Source organism: Lytechinus variegatus, chromosome 6 (assembly GCF_018143015.1).
Source record: "Lytechinus variegatus isolate NC3 chromosome 6, Lvar_3.0, whole genome shotgun sequence".
NCBI lineage: Eukaryota > Metazoa > Echinodermata > Echinoidea > Temnopleuroida > Toxopneustidae > Lytechinus > Lytechinus variegatus.
In genome coordinates this window covers 31,563,098-31,578,738 of record NC_054745.1, presented here as the reverse complement: position 1 = coordinate 31,578,738, position 15,641 = coordinate 31,563,098, and the positions used below count along the sequence as shown (strand labels likewise).

At 34.8% G+C, this 15,641-nt stretch overlaps 1 protein-coding gene across 1 annotated transcript; it reads left to right on the top strand.

Annotated features, from left to right (window-relative positions):
* The first annotated feature begins 2,386 nt into the window (after positions 1-2,386).
* LOC121417711 (DNA repair protein XRCC4-like) lies at positions 2,387-12,963 on the top strand. Its single transcript, XM_041611445.1, has 7 exons — positions 2,387-2,398; positions 5,581-5,637; positions 6,178-6,238; positions 7,455-7,585; positions 8,933-9,054; positions 10,513-10,590; positions 12,861-12,963. Exons 1-7 carry the CDS (start codon positions 2,387-2,389, stop codon positions 12,961-12,963), a joined length of 564 nt encoding a protein of 187 aa, XP_041467379.1.
* Positions 12,964-15,641: the final 2,678 nt, after the last annotated feature.

Sequence of the window (15,641 nt, the reverse complement as noted above, 5' to 3'; positions counted from 1 at the left end):
AAACTGCGGTGTTATACCCCATTTTTCGTTTGGATCTCCCAAATATCATTTCCAAGCCCTTATCACCCGCGCTTGGCCAGGTAATCCAGGGGTAATCCCTGCTGTCTCAATTTCACCTCCACAGGCCATTATATGAGCGTTGAGCAAAGGACCAAAAGATAAACAACAGCTGTGCTATTACGTAAGACTTCTCTGCCTGTAGTAGGACCTTCGGAATGAAATTATTGTATTCGATATTTAATCACGTTTTCAAAGGCATATTGTATTCAGTAATCCAATGTTAGTCCATTTTCAATTTCGAACGAAGAAAATCGACCTCGAAATAAGGAAAGTAAGCGAATAAAAATGACGGCATGTTTTGCAGAAACCGAGCTCATCGCTGCGCATGCATCCCATCGTGTGTGGCCCCCTACTGTGACTGTATATGCCGGGCTCTTGTGTTATCTTTGGACCGACGTCAAGAAACAGGTGTTTTGATACTTAACTAGCTTGCTTGGGGCATGTTAGGGTTTGTCGTACTTGGAGAAGAGAATTGATGAGAAGGGAAATCGGGGTATAGTGATCTCAAATGGAATTTTTTCGTCATGTGATGAAACTTCATAATCTATCGTTCAGAATAGAAATGGAATGAAGTACTCCAAACATTTGCTTTGCCCAATTGATCGTGGGGCCGGCAGCCACTGTGCAGCGCCAGATCAACAAGGCTCTATTACTTTAATCGTTGGCAAACCGGGAAGCAGCAACTCCAATCTTTTGGTCTGATGCGGCCGGGGTTTGAACACCCAACCAAGACGTATCTTGTTGTCTATTTGAGATCATCAGTTTGATATATTTATACCACGATGCTGGAGTTGATGGCCTCATTTGACTCATTGTAGAACACCTCACATTTGTGTTCAACATCTGTTTCTTGATAAACATTCGTCCAGTCGTGGTGTGTGATCCAACTACCAAATTCACGCACATCTGATTGACGCATTGGTCGAACCGTTTTCTGTCTAACTTCATTTCTTTCGCATGATCGCTGTTTTGGCTTCCACATGACTCCATGTGGTCGCTCATTCCAATGGGGGCAACAATTTGTATGGAAGTATACAAACTCTTCATGTTTGTAATAATCAAGTCTATAATGTAAATATCTCGCGTTGGACGATTTACTACCTGAGTCAGGTTGTGTCCAATTAAAAGCCGAGACACATCAGCTCGATTAAAATCACCAGAGAAAATGATACCTGCCAAAGGGTGCCTCAGAAGAATATCGTCAACAGTCTTTGTGAGATAGCTGATAAGGCTTTCCACATCAGTACTGGTTGGTGGTGAGTATATTGATGCCACAGATACTGAAGATACATTCCGAGGTAATCTTGTTGGTCGGATATTGTTGGTCCAAACAATCTTCTGGAACGTCTACGTAGGCTTGAGTAGGGTTCAAAGAAGATTTCACATATATAGCAACTCCTGCATCCTGTTGAGAATCTCGGTTTTTGTAGAATATGTTGTAGTTGGGGATGCTGACCGCTGTCACTGGAACATTGTCGTGAAACCAGGTCTCATTCACACAGACAATATCGACGTCATAACTTTTAACAAGAAAGGTGAATTCGTCAAACTTATTTTTCAAAGACCTTGCGTTCAGCATATACAAGGAAGGTACTGATGATGATTGGAACAGTGAAGATGGGGGTTCACAACATATCGAGATCTCGAAACATCCCTTTTTGATACTTTGGTTGGTATTTGTTTACTGTTTCTCCTACTGATAATGACTGGTATTATGTGTTGTTTCCTTTGTTCCGCCTCGTTTTCCACGATGGCTTAGTCGATGTGAAATAATACCAAGTTTTTTCAGGATACCCCAAGTTTCGTTTGATAATTTAGTCTGGGGGTTGGCTCGTTTTATTTTATAAAGTTGAGAAAATGTATATCGATGAACTTGTGACGATGTCGGGCCAGGGTTTAATTCAATGTCACCACATGCAGAAAGCTGAACAGTGAAACAAGCCATAGAATTGTTAGAATAAAACAACTTTCACTTGCATGATTATACATGTACATTTATATGTATGTGGTAAGTCAGTGTAATATAAACAACAAATAGAGACTGAACTTTTAATGCATTCATGTAGTTACACAGCCCCCCCCCCCCCCCCCCCCGGCATCTTGTAGAGTACTGAAAGTGTGACGTCATCAGTTTTCCTTTTTTGCTTGTGAGCGTTTTTGAGACCATATTTTGGTAGAGCATGATGAAAAACCCCCACAACCCAAATCTGGTGGGAATCGGTCCATGGCGCCCCAAGATATGACCTCACGAATACATAATTACCCTCATTGAAGCCCATGTATTATTGGCATGGTTCTTAATGTTAAGAACCACTCATTGACTACAATGGGGCTACATGTATGTATTCACAGAGATGCCAAGTTCAAAGACCAGTTGTGCATGAGATTTACTCTGAATCCAAGTGAGATCACCGACATTGTGTACAATGTATACAGGAATAGGCTGTGACTGATAGTTGCGTGAGACAGAGATTTGAGGGGATGAACAAGAGTCCGAAATGCTTGTATTCACGAGGTCATATCTGAGGCCTCTGTGGATAGATTCCCACCCAATTTTGAAAGTGGGGATTTTTCATCATGCTCTACCAAATTATGGTATAAAAAAAACTGAAATGCAAAAAAAAAGTTTGTTGACGTCATCACTTTGGTGCTCTATACACTGTATGATAACATTAAGATGCATTTGATACAGACATTTTCTTTACATGCATATCGTCGCACGCACCACGAACCGTCCTCTCTGTTACGTTGCCCACTGTGGCGTGAGTAATTAACTTCAAGAAAATATAAAGATACGGAATGAAACTTTGGAACCTGAACTTTTTAACGAAGACACTGGTAAATATTTTTCTCTCCTTGTAGATGCACTTATTGCTGGTTTAAAAAAGACTTTTCTTTAAATGCATTTTCTGCCAAAGTAACTTTCGCATCGAAATGCGCAGAGAGGACGGTTCGTGGTGCATGCAACGATATGTTGTCAGGTAATACATTTTACTAATAAACAAGTAATACAAGCTTATTACATGTATATATAATTGAAGAGTTTGTGACCACTAGGGTTAGGGGTGTAAACTTGGAAGGGTCTCATTTTTAGACAGAAATTCACCACTTCTATTTAAGCCGAAAAACTAGGCCGGGCTTTGTTGGCTGTTCTGTGGCCGGGGGGGGGGGGTTATTCAACCCCCCCTCCTAAGATCTCGGCCGCTGATCGCGCGAGCACCGCAAAAATTTGCACGCTACAAGGCTGTATGGTAAAATTTTCCAAAATGAGATTTTATTTCATATCATACTTTTTGCTCTAATTCACTAAATAAAGCGGAATGATCGCAGAAAATGTTGAGGGATTTAGTCGACCCCCCCCGGCCATTTTAGGGTTAAATGAAAAAGTATACTGTACATGTACCCATACAGTATATAGAAGGAATGGGAATACTAATGTTTTAGAAAATAGAATGTGATTGAGTGTTTTCATCTGCATTGTTTGAAAAAAATCAAATGAAAGCTAGAATATGTGCATTTATGATATTTATTTGAATTCCATTATTGTTCCCACCCACATTCTACATGTACATATGTATTTCATATTATATATTTTTGTATTATCTTTTATAATAATTTATGAGGTTCTTTTCGGGTCAAAGTATTTGTATATTAATATTTTTTTACTCTGCTTTGTATTGAGATGTTTTTTTGATTTCCTTATAAAATGTGATGTCATTGTTGTCTTTTATTAAAAAATGTGGAAAATGAACTCTTTATGAACATATTTCTTAAGATTTTATTGCACAGATGACATTTCTGATGTGAGATCTATTGGGAACTCATATCTGGTTGAAGTAGGAGTAATCTCACCTCTAAGCTGTTAATTACACATCTAAAATACTTTCTTGATTTTAATATGTTTACCTATGCAATATGCATGTACATGTTATGTAGCATTACATACATGTAGTTACATTATGAATCATAAGACCCTGCGTCTTTTCACAGAAATTTATTGAAATAAATGAGCGAAGATTTGAAAAAAAAATAATAAAAGCGACTCTGTAGCGCACCTCTTTCAATACTAGTATTCTAATGTATCTATTTTTTAAGAAAATAAAATGCAGGAATAAACAATGCAAAGGAATGTCATAAGAGGATAACTAACCTTGACATATGTTATTCAGCATCGGAAATAAATGTGTACTTGTAAAAAAAAGGTTTGATTCTACTGATTTTGATTTATTTCAATTTGTCAGATTCGTGCATTGAAAATGCCTATCTGTTTGAATTTTCAATCTGGGCTCCTCGACGCAAAGATAAGCGATCCATTGCTAGATGGACTGACCAATCAATGTCAATGTTACACACGCATTTGGTTTAAAATACTGAGCAGTAACCAATCGGAAGTGTTCTTTCATATTTGCTATTCATTGATAAGCTTTGTGTTACGGGCCCCTGTGCTAAGCTTTGTTTTACAGGACGCAAGGGCCCGTAACACAAAGCTTACCAATGATCGCAGAACATGTTTCTTTTAACGATTGTTTGCATTGACAATGTACAGTTGATCATGAAAATCATGCATACGATTAATCGCTAGACTTTGTGGTATGGACCCCTGAAGTTGTTTGCTCAGGTTAGAGGGGTGGGGGGGGGGGGGCCACCACCTTATTATTCAAGAAGTGAAAAAAAGAAGGAAAGAGGAAGAAAAGGAAGAGAGAAGAAAGAATATCATAAGAGAGATGCGGGTTGTTTAACTATAAAAAAAAACATATAAAAAATATCGTACTGCTGTATTTTGGTTGGTATTAAGTACGTTTTTGCAACCAAAATACAGCAGTACGTTATTTTTTATACGTTTTTTTTTTACAAAATCGTAATTTATTGAGAAAAATCATCTTTCTGTCTCTATTTCATAAAACTTACACCAATATGGTTATTAGATCAATGTTATTTCAGGTTACTTTTTTTCAATCATTTTTTTTCATCTGGAAGAGCAGTGCGCATTTTAGGTTGAGCGCCGCGATGAGCTAGTGCGCCAGGCATTTTATTACGAGATACAGGTTTTTTTTATCACAGAATACAGTTTTTCATTCTCAGAGGTTGGCAGGACTGCTAAAGTTTCACATTGTCTGATATATTTTCATTGCTTGATTCATCTACAACTTTAAGAGAATTTGGGTAAATTCAGTCTTTGGAATATAATAATATCCGGTAGGCCTAATATCCGGGCACATCCACATTTGATAGTGCATGTGTGATAATGAGAAGATGACAAAATGAATGAACATGGGTTGGGGTGACTTCTAATGGAAAAAAAAACCGAAATTAAAAAGGTTACAGTCTGCTGTTTGTACAAGTTGAACGAAAAGCTGAAGATATCCTCAATTTTTTTTAAAAGAGAGAAAAAATAGAAGTCTCGCACCCCTGATAAACCTTCAGAGACATAGTACATCCAAAACCTTTATCATGTCAGTATACTAGGAATCATTTGTGATTAAGAATGATATTAATTATTTATATTTTCTTAACTTACAGAGACTTGACAAATGTGTAGTACAGAAGGAACAGATTGAAAGTGACCTTTATGGAAAGGTAATTAGGACCCCCTTTTCAAAAAAAACTCTTAGTTTCAGGGGGTGAAACCCCCAAAATGTGATTGGTTAGATCATATTTTTGATGCGCTTTGATGCTTATATTTATTTCACATATTTTGGAGTAAAAAAAAAAAAATCGGAATAGACAAACCTAGGAATAAAAGCGTATATGCATGTACATGTTACAGTTGTTAATACATGTAAGTAGGATTTTTAAGGGGAAAGTGACACTGATAGAATTTTTCCCCTGGAAATAAGATCTGTGAGACTTCTATGAATGATGAGCATGGTGTGTTTTCAAAATTTTAAAGAAAACTGGGATTTTAGGCTTTAAAAGGGATAGAATGAAAAAAATGAATAGGAATTTGTCACAACTTAGTTTGGCAGCTCAGACATGTGCCTTTCTCTGGAATATTTTGAGTCAAACTATGTTGCCTGTTGAAAAATGATTAGAATCCCATGCGATTCCATCATTGGTAATTTTCCAATGAGCAATAGGCCTACTAACTTTTACTTCCATCCTTTTCTTCATCGTCAGTTTGCTGTCATTTTGAATGAAAAGAAAGCCAAGATACGGGAGCTAAAGGATAGACCCTCTGGTAAGTTTTTCCTTTTTTATATATATAAAACAAAGGTGTTTTTTCAATGTGTTCAATACAACATTAACATCAATTACAAGAATCACAGAACAAAAAAAGAATATGTACCAAAGTCAGAGAATCAATGAGTAAAACAGATGAAGCATATGAATTATGCAAAATAAACAAAATGTTATGAACTTTCACATATTTTTTGCCTAATCTCTTGTATTGTCTACATTTTGTGATATTGTGAACATGCACAAATTAATAAATGAATAAATACATGAATAAAGAAATGAATGAATAAAAATTAGTAAATAAATAAATAGATACATCAATGAATATTAAGTGCATGAACAGAAAGATGGATAGGTATATAAATAGATAGACAGATAGATAGATAGACAGATAGATATATAGATAGATAGAGGGAAAAATAAATGAATACCGGTAATTAAAGGTCAAGTCCACCTCAGAAAAATGTTGATTTGAATCAATAGAGAAAAATCAGACAAGCACAATGCTGAAAATTTCATTGAAATCTGATGTAAAATAAAAAGTTATGACATTTCAAAGTTTCGCTTATTTTCAATAAAATAGTTATATGAACGAGCCAGTTAAATCTAAATGAGAGAGATGATGATGTCACTCACTATTTCTTTTGTTTTTTATTGTTTGAATTATACAATTTTTCATATTTTTACGAATTTGACGATTAGAGCCTCCTTGCCTGAAGCACAAAATGTTAAAAATAATGGAATTCCACGTGTTCAGGGAGGAATGAAACTTCATTTCACATGACAATGATGAGAAAATAAAAATATTTCATTTTTCATATAATAAAATACAAAAGAAATAGTGAGTGAGTGATGTCATCAACTCTCTCATTTGGATGTAACTGGCTCGTTCATATAACTATTTTGTTGAAAATAAGCAAAACTTTAAAATGCCATAAATTTCTTATTGTACATCTGATTTTGCTGAAATTTTCATTGTTATGCTTGCTGAATTTTTCTCTTTTTTTTCAAATCAAGTTTTTGTTGGGGTGGACTTGTCCTTTAAGTAAATAAATGAATAAAGCAATAAGTGAAAAAAAGTACACAAATAGACATAAATAACAAAATGGATAAATAATACATAGATAATTGAATAAGTGAATGAATGAATAAGTAAAGGAATAAATAAATAGATAAACAAATGTATATATATCTGTCATTATTATTTCAATCCATAGTTGAGAGTGTTCAGATTGATAACGGTGATGAGGGATCAAACCCCCGAGATGAAGAGAGGAAGGAAGGATTGAAGGAAGAAGGGGATGAAGCTATGGATATGGAGGATGATGATACTGATGAAGAAAGACAGGTAAATATATATTTACCTGTTTCAGAAACTCAGAGCTACCAAGTCTGACGCATTATGCATGAGACTCAAGCATTTTGGACTCGTGTTCATCCTCTCAAATCTCTGTCTCACGCAACTATCACAGCCTATCCCCATATACATTGTACACAATGACTGTGATCTCACTCAGATTCACAGAAAATCTCACGCATAGCTAGTCTTTGAACTTGGCATCTCTGGAAACTCAATTTTATTTCAAGGTCCACAACTCTGGAATTTCTGTAGATATCAAGCAATCAGTTTTGTTAAATGTTTTTAAGTCAAAATCAAGGCAATTTATTTTGAATTGTTATAAAGTTAGTTTGAATAAATTTCATGCAGGCATTATAGGCACAGTCTTTGTATAATTATTATGTTATAGGGTCAGCTAATCACAACGCTTGTTCCTTTCTTGCTGTTCCTCTCATATTCCATCCAAAGTTTACTTCAGTCTCTGTTTGTTGTTGTTGTTGTATTTTTTTAATATGATACTTTGTATATGTAGTGTTTTTGTATGGATTTTTATGAGCAAATAAAGTGAAACTGAAATTGAATTGAAAAAAAAGAAATAAAGGATTTTTCTTATTTCTAAAGGCATGCAAGGGTAGCACCAATCCACACTTTGACACTCTCCACCCAGGTGCATGTTAAATGGATACCAGGGGCCCATCTTACAAAGAGTTACGATTGATCTGGTCAATCGCAACTATGGACGGCCAGCAACGTCAACATGTAAAATGGATGTTTGTTCAAAATAAATTTGAGATATAAATGTATATCCATAAATCAATCGATTTCTTGACAATTTAATGTGTTCTCCTTTGTTTACAAAGGACATTTTGCAAATTCCTGTAGAAAAAAATTATGACACTGATGGACCTCCATAGAGTTACAGGGTCACTATCTCTCATTTTAGGCACTTTCCCCTCTTCTCTTTTTTCTTTAATTTTCTCCCACCACCGCCCACCCCCCCCCCCCTCTTTTTTTCACTACTCAGGAAATCATAAGGAGGGAGGGGAGGAGGTGTTGGGCTTTTTTAATAGTAATAATTCCCCCCCCCCAAAAAAAAAAAAAAAAAAAAAAATGTGTAATAAAATAAGACCCTTTGATAAATTCAAACTGGTAGTGCTGTTTGGCTCAATTGGAATGGGAGTTGCTGCTACCCTGTTTGGCGTTCATCGATTCAAGGGACAGAGCAACGTCAATCAGGGGTGGCTCAGTGGCAGCCTGACCCGCAATCAATTGGGCTTAATGGATTTTCAGAGTATTCATATTTCAGATTTTAATTTCGAACAATAAAATATGAAATTTTTTGTGTTGCTGTTTTAGAGAGAGGAATCATTTCGTAAGAGGAAGAAGAGGACGGCAGCTCTGACGCAAAGCAAAACCAAACAAAGGGACGATTCGAGTATGTTTGATGATGAGCAACCGGAAGAAGCTACCACAACAAGGTGAATTGTCTTTATTTTAATTAGACAATGGGGGAGGGGGGGCTGCTGGAAAGAACAGTGTCACACACTTTGATCACAGTATGTTCAAATATGGACTGTGTGAAATATTATGCACACTGTTGAAATGCTCAAATTCAACAGTGAAGATATTTTCACACTGTGGACACCTCCACAAGGTGACTGTTCAGTGTGTTCACAGACTACATGTATGTGAGAATATTATGCACACTGTTGAAATGCTCAAATTCAACAGTGTGAAGATGTTTTCACACTGTAGACACCTCCACAGTATGACTATTCACAGTTCGCTCATATATGTGACTGTGTACAAATATTATGCACACTGTTGAAATGTTCAAATTCAACAGTGTGAAAATGTTTTCACACTGTAGATACCTCCACAGGGTGACCGTTCACAGTGTGTTCACATACTATGTGTGAATAGTATGCACACTGTTGAAATGGTCAAATTAACAGTGTGAAGATATTTTCATACTGTGGACACCTCCACAGTATGACTATTCACAGTTCGCTCATATGTGACTATACAAATGTTATTCACACTGTTGAAATGCTCAAATTCAACAGTGTGAAGATATTTTCACACTGTAGTCACCTCCACAGTATGACTATTCACAGTTTGTTCACATATTTGACTGTGTACAAATACTATTGACACGGTTGAAATGCTAAAAAATAACAGTGTGAAGATATTTTCATACTGTGGACACTTCCACAGTATGACTATTCACAGTTTGTTCACATATTTGACTGTGTACAAATACTATTGACACGGTTGAAATGCTAAAAAATAACAGTGTGAAAATATTTTCACACTGTGGACACCTCCACAGGGTGACTGTTCACAGTGTGTTCACATACTATGTGAGAATATTATGCACACTGTTAAAATGGTCAAATATAACAATGTGAAGATATTTTCATACTGTGGACACCTCCACAGTATGACTGTTCACAGTGCGTTCACATAATTGATTGTGTACAAATATTATTCACACTGTTGAAATGCTCAAATTCAAAAGTTTGAAGATATTTTCACACTGTAAATACCTCCACAGTGTGTTCACATACTATGTGAGAATATTATGCACACTGTTGAAATGGTCAAATATAACAGTGTGAAGATATTTTCACACTGTAGATACTTCCACAGGGTGACTTTCAAAATATTGAACATTTAACAAACATCATTGAAGGAATATAAATGAACATGTATTGCAGTACAATCAAAAGGAATTAATAGTTACTCATACAACAACAAAAAACCAATGGAGAAAGGAGGTAAGAGACCCATACAAGTATGAATGATAAAGAGTGATGTTATCACACATTTTTTGTCAGAAGAGCCTATCAAAAACATATCCTTAAAAAATAAACTGATGGCATATACTTATAAAGCTCGTACTTCAAAACTTAATTCTTCAAATTATCTTGCAGGAGAAGAAAACGGGAGCCCACATCGAGGAAGACTGCTAGTAGCCAGAAAACTTCCATTCCAAGAGTGCCTTCAGGAGGGTAAGACATTCTTTCTTCTATTATTTCTACTTTTACTGATTAAACTTAATCAATTTTGCCTTGTTTATGATCAGAATTAAGTATGGAACGATTTTCATCGATAAAACAATAAAAAACAAAAAAAAGGGGAAAAAAACAAAGATAATACATAAGAAATTAAAGAAACAATAAAATACAATAGAAATCGGTTTTTGGTACCAGAATTCTTTCATTCACAATTGTTAGGAATGCTGTAAAGAATATTTTCACCCAAAAATAGCATTCTAGGAGCTTTATTTAGTGAATCAGAGCAAAAAGTATGATTTCATGAATGAATTAGCATAATTAATCCATATAAAATAAAAATATATGAATTCAGTGAAATTAATCAATGCAACTGCGTAGAGTACGTCATTCTCTACCATCATGCAAATTTTTGTTGTGATCGCGCAATCCGCGGCTAAGATCTTAAGGGGGGCCATAATGCCCCCTCCCCTGGTAATGACAAGAATCAAAATACCCGGAGAGATTTAGGGTTAACACATATACAAGTATAATATGATACAACAACAAAGGAGTAAAATAATTTAAATCACAGTATAAGCGATAAAAAATGGAAGAAATATAAAAGAAATGGAAATAGAATGTAGTGGATGTAGGAAGTCAGAAAGGCCATTTACCTGTCAAAGCCTTGATTACTACATTATGGTACGATTAAAAACAAAAATAGAATAGAATAGAAATCCCACTGGTTCCAATTTTTTCTGACTTATGATTTATGATTTTCATACAGATCGAGCATACTGATCTTATGATTTTCATTACAGATCGAGCACACTGATCTTAAACAAATAGGAGTAATACCGAAAATTTGTTAAACAAATTATAATTTCCTCCTATAAAAGCCTCTTAATTTACTAAAAATAGAATAGTGGCCAAAAAAATAAAAGACACGAACGTATTATCACCCCCCCCCCCTTAGATAGGCAGTTGGAATTATATCTTAACCTTATTGTAGATAGTTGGTTTTGTTTCAATGATGAGAATTTAACAGACAATTTTGAAATACCAGGTGAATTATTCCACAAGTTTGGTCCTTTATCACGAATTAAAGAACAGTATATGATTCTATAAAGCACTGTAAAAATAACCCTAAAAAGATGGGGGGGGGGGCTGATTCAAGCCCCCTCGTAATTTTTTGGGATAATTCCACTGCGCGATTTTTTTTACCGTGTCGCTCAATGACTTGAGACCAAATTTGCAGTTCCCGGGTACGCAGTTCCGAAATTACGCAACATTTTGTAAGTGCATGCAGACCCGAAATTGCACAAAAATGTGAATTTGTGTACAAATCCAATGCAAATAGAGTTTTTAGCCAAAATTCATAAATGTATCATTATTTTTCCTTTTACTGATTTAGATCAATTAATTCCATCTTATTCATGGTCCAAATAAAGTCCCTGACAATTTCCATCGGAAAAACAATAAAAAAACAGAAAGTCGAAAAACTAAGAAATACGTAAGAAATTTTACAAAACAATAAAATACATAAGAAATAAATGTGATCTTGAATTTTTAAAAAATACATTTGATCAGATTCATATAAAGTGTTTGTGTACCAAAAATTAGCATGTTAGGGGCATTATTTAGTTAATTAAAGCAAAATTTTGATTTTATGCATAAATTAGCATAATTAATTAGCAATGATATTTTTCACAGAATTTGATTGTGTAGCTTTGTAGATTATGCCATGGGTAACGTGCATGCCAAATGTTGTCGCGATCAAGATCATAAGGGGGGCTGAATCAGCCCCCCAGTCTTCTTAGGCATCGAAATAGCCCAGTCTATTTAGGGTTAAAAGAAGCAAAAGGGACCTTCGGTATATCTCTCTTGAATCTTCTGTGGTGTATGGCAAATATGAAAAAGCCACTCTGATTGGTTCCTTCTCTTCGTTTGTAACAAATTGAGCATGCAACAAGGATCTTGATTGGTCATTGATATTTAGTGCTTGATAGCAAAATCTTTAAGGTAGGGAGGTCTGAACAAGAAATCAAATTATTTTTAGCCACATTTTTATCATGAAAAAATTAGGATGACATGGGATTGTAAACTTATGATTTACTGTAATTGTGTTGGTCTGATATTTTCTTCATTTACACTATAAAAAGAAATGTTTAAAAAATAAATTGAAATGAAATCGAACTAAATGTGTTTAAATTGAAGTGAGCTGATTTTACTTAAATTCAGAATCTTAGCCTTAACCTGAGATTCTTGTTCAACTTTCTTTTCAGGACACCTTCAACGTCAAGGGCGCCCTCTCTCAGGAAAACTCCATCACGAGAGAAGAGCCAGAGAGAGACAGATAATGTTGATGATCTTTTAGACGAGTTCTGAACCAGATACCTTGGAAAGTAGTTACATGTATGCAATTCTTAAAGGACAAGTCCACCCCAACAAAAACTTGATTTGAATAAAAAGAGAAAAATTCAACAAGCATAACACTGAAAATTTCATCAAAATCGGATGTAAAATAAGAAAGTTATGGAATTTTAAAGTTTCGCTTATTTTCAACAAAATAGTTATATGAACGAGCCAGTTACATCCAAATGAGAGAGTTGATGACATCACTCACTATTTCTTTTGTATTTTATAATATGAAATATGAAATATTTTTATTTTCTCGTCATTGTCATGTGAAATGACGTTTCATTCCTCCCTGAACACATGGAATTCCATTGTTTTAACATTTTGTGCTTCAGGCAAGGAGGTCCTAATCGTCAAATTCTTAAAAATTGAAATTTTGTATAATTCAAACAATAAAAAACTAAAGAAATAGTGAGTGACATCATCGACTCTCTCATTTGGATGTAACTGGCTCGTTCATATAACTATTTTGTTGAAAATAAGCGAAAGTTTGTCTGATTTTTCTCTATTGATTCAAATCAACATTTTTCTGAGGTGGACTTGACCTTTAAAGCCCCAGATGCCAAGAATTATCTATTCAAATTCTGTACGCCATTATGTAAATGTGATTGTTCTAAAAATTAATGATTTCCCCAAATTATTGTTATTTATGTGACACCTAGATGGATTCTTGTCATTTGAGGGGTTGGTGGATATCGATCATTCAGCCCATTTTACAATGACGTCATCAACCGTGCAATTTTAGATCCATACAATTATGTCTATTGCATGCGTGCACCCAGAATGCAGGCGGCACTCGTGTTTGCAGCGCATATTTTTTATGTACGCGATAATCGACAAACTGAGCTTGCATTGCATGAGTATACCTTGCATCAAAATGCACAAATTTCATATGAAAAAGAATCTATTTTTAGGTGTCCTATAAACCAAATAATAAATGTCCTTTTCATTCGTACAATGGACAGATTACTTAAAGGACAAGTCCACCCCAACAAAAACTTGATTTGAATAAAAAGAGAAAAATTTAACAAGCATAACACTGAAAATTTCATCAAAATCGGATGTAAAATAAGAAAGTTATGGAATTTTAAATTTTCGCTTATTTTCAATAAAATAGTTAATATGAACGAGCCAGTTACATCCAAATGAGAGAGTTGATGACATCACTCACTATTTCTTTTGTATTTTATAATATGAAATATTTTTATTTTCTCGTCATTGTCATATGAAATGACGTTTCATTCCTCCCTGAACACATGGAATTCCATTATTTTAACATTTTGTGCTTTAGGTAAGGAGGTCCTAATCGTCAAATTCTTAAAAATTGAAATTTTGTATAATTCAAACAATAAAAAACTAAAGAAATAGTGAGTGAGTGACATCATCGACTCTCTCATTTGGATGTAACTGGCTCGTTCATATAACTATTTTGTTGAAAATAAGCGAAAGTTTGAAATGTCATAACTTTCTTATTTTACATCCGATTTTGATGAAATTTTCAGCATTGTGCTTGTCTGATTTTTCTCTATTGATTCAAATCAACATTTTTCTGAGGTGGACTTGACCTTTAAAGCCCCAGATGCCAAGAATTATCTATTTAAATTCTGTACGCCATTATGTGAATGTGATTGTTCTAAAAATTAATGATTTCCCCAAATTATTGTAATTTATGTGACACCTAGATGGATTCTTGTCATTTGAGGGGTTGGTCGATATCGATCATTCAGCCCATTTTCCAATGACGTCATCAACCTTGCAATTTTAGATCCATACGATTCTGTCTATTGCATGCGCGCACCCAGAATGCAGGCGGCACTCGTGTTTGCAGCGCATATTTTTTTATGTACGCGATAATCGACAAACTGAGCTTGCACTGCATGAGTATACCTTGCATCAAAATGCACAAATTTCATATCAAAAAGAATCTATTTTTAGGTGTCCTATAAACCAAATAATAAATGTCCTTTTCATTTGTACAATGGACAGATTACTTAAAGGACAAGTCCACCCCAACAAAAACTTGATTTGAATAAAAAGAGAAAAATTTAACAAGCATAACACTGAAAATTTCATCAAAATTGGATGTAAAATAAGAAAGTTATGACATTTCAAATAGGAGTGGGCTATAAATGGGTGATTTTTGGTTTTACTGTGGGAACAGTTTTTTTGTGTTCCTTTTACCTTATCTCAACATGAAATGACAATATTTTTTGTCTCGGGTCCGAGAAAAAAGTGTGCCGGGCCAAAATCCAAAATGGCCGCCAAAACCCCCCAAAATCACAGTTTTGGCCACAACTTCTTTATTTGGTGGTCTTTTTCTCTGGTTTTGGTGTCTATTCATATGTTTTAGGGGGCAGGCAATTTGTTTTTCCTATAATTAGCACTTTTAAACCATTATCTGTAGAGTTAAAAGGTAATTATATCTAAATTTTCCAATTTTTATAGCCTTTTTTCAGTCAAATGTAGGTTTTATCATCCTCGAGTTCTTTGATATTAGATGGTACGAGGTCAACAATAGCAAGCAGCTTCATAGACCTATATTGCTTTTATTCCTCTAGTATGGGTTTTACGGATATTTGTGAAATACGTGTATATCTTATTAAATAAAAAAATGTTAATTATCGATAGGGGCAATACAGTATAGAATG

Coding starts and splice junctions, on each gene's coding strand:
- LOC121417711 (XM_041611445.1), top strand. Junction 5,638..6,177: donor AAAGTGACCTTTATGGAAAG/GTAATTAGGACC, acceptor CTTCATCGTCAG/TTTGCTGTCATTTTGAATGA. Junction 9,055..10,512: donor GAAGAAGCTACCACAACAAG/GTGAATTGTCTT, acceptor ATTATCTTGCAG/GAGAAGAAAACGGGAGCCCA.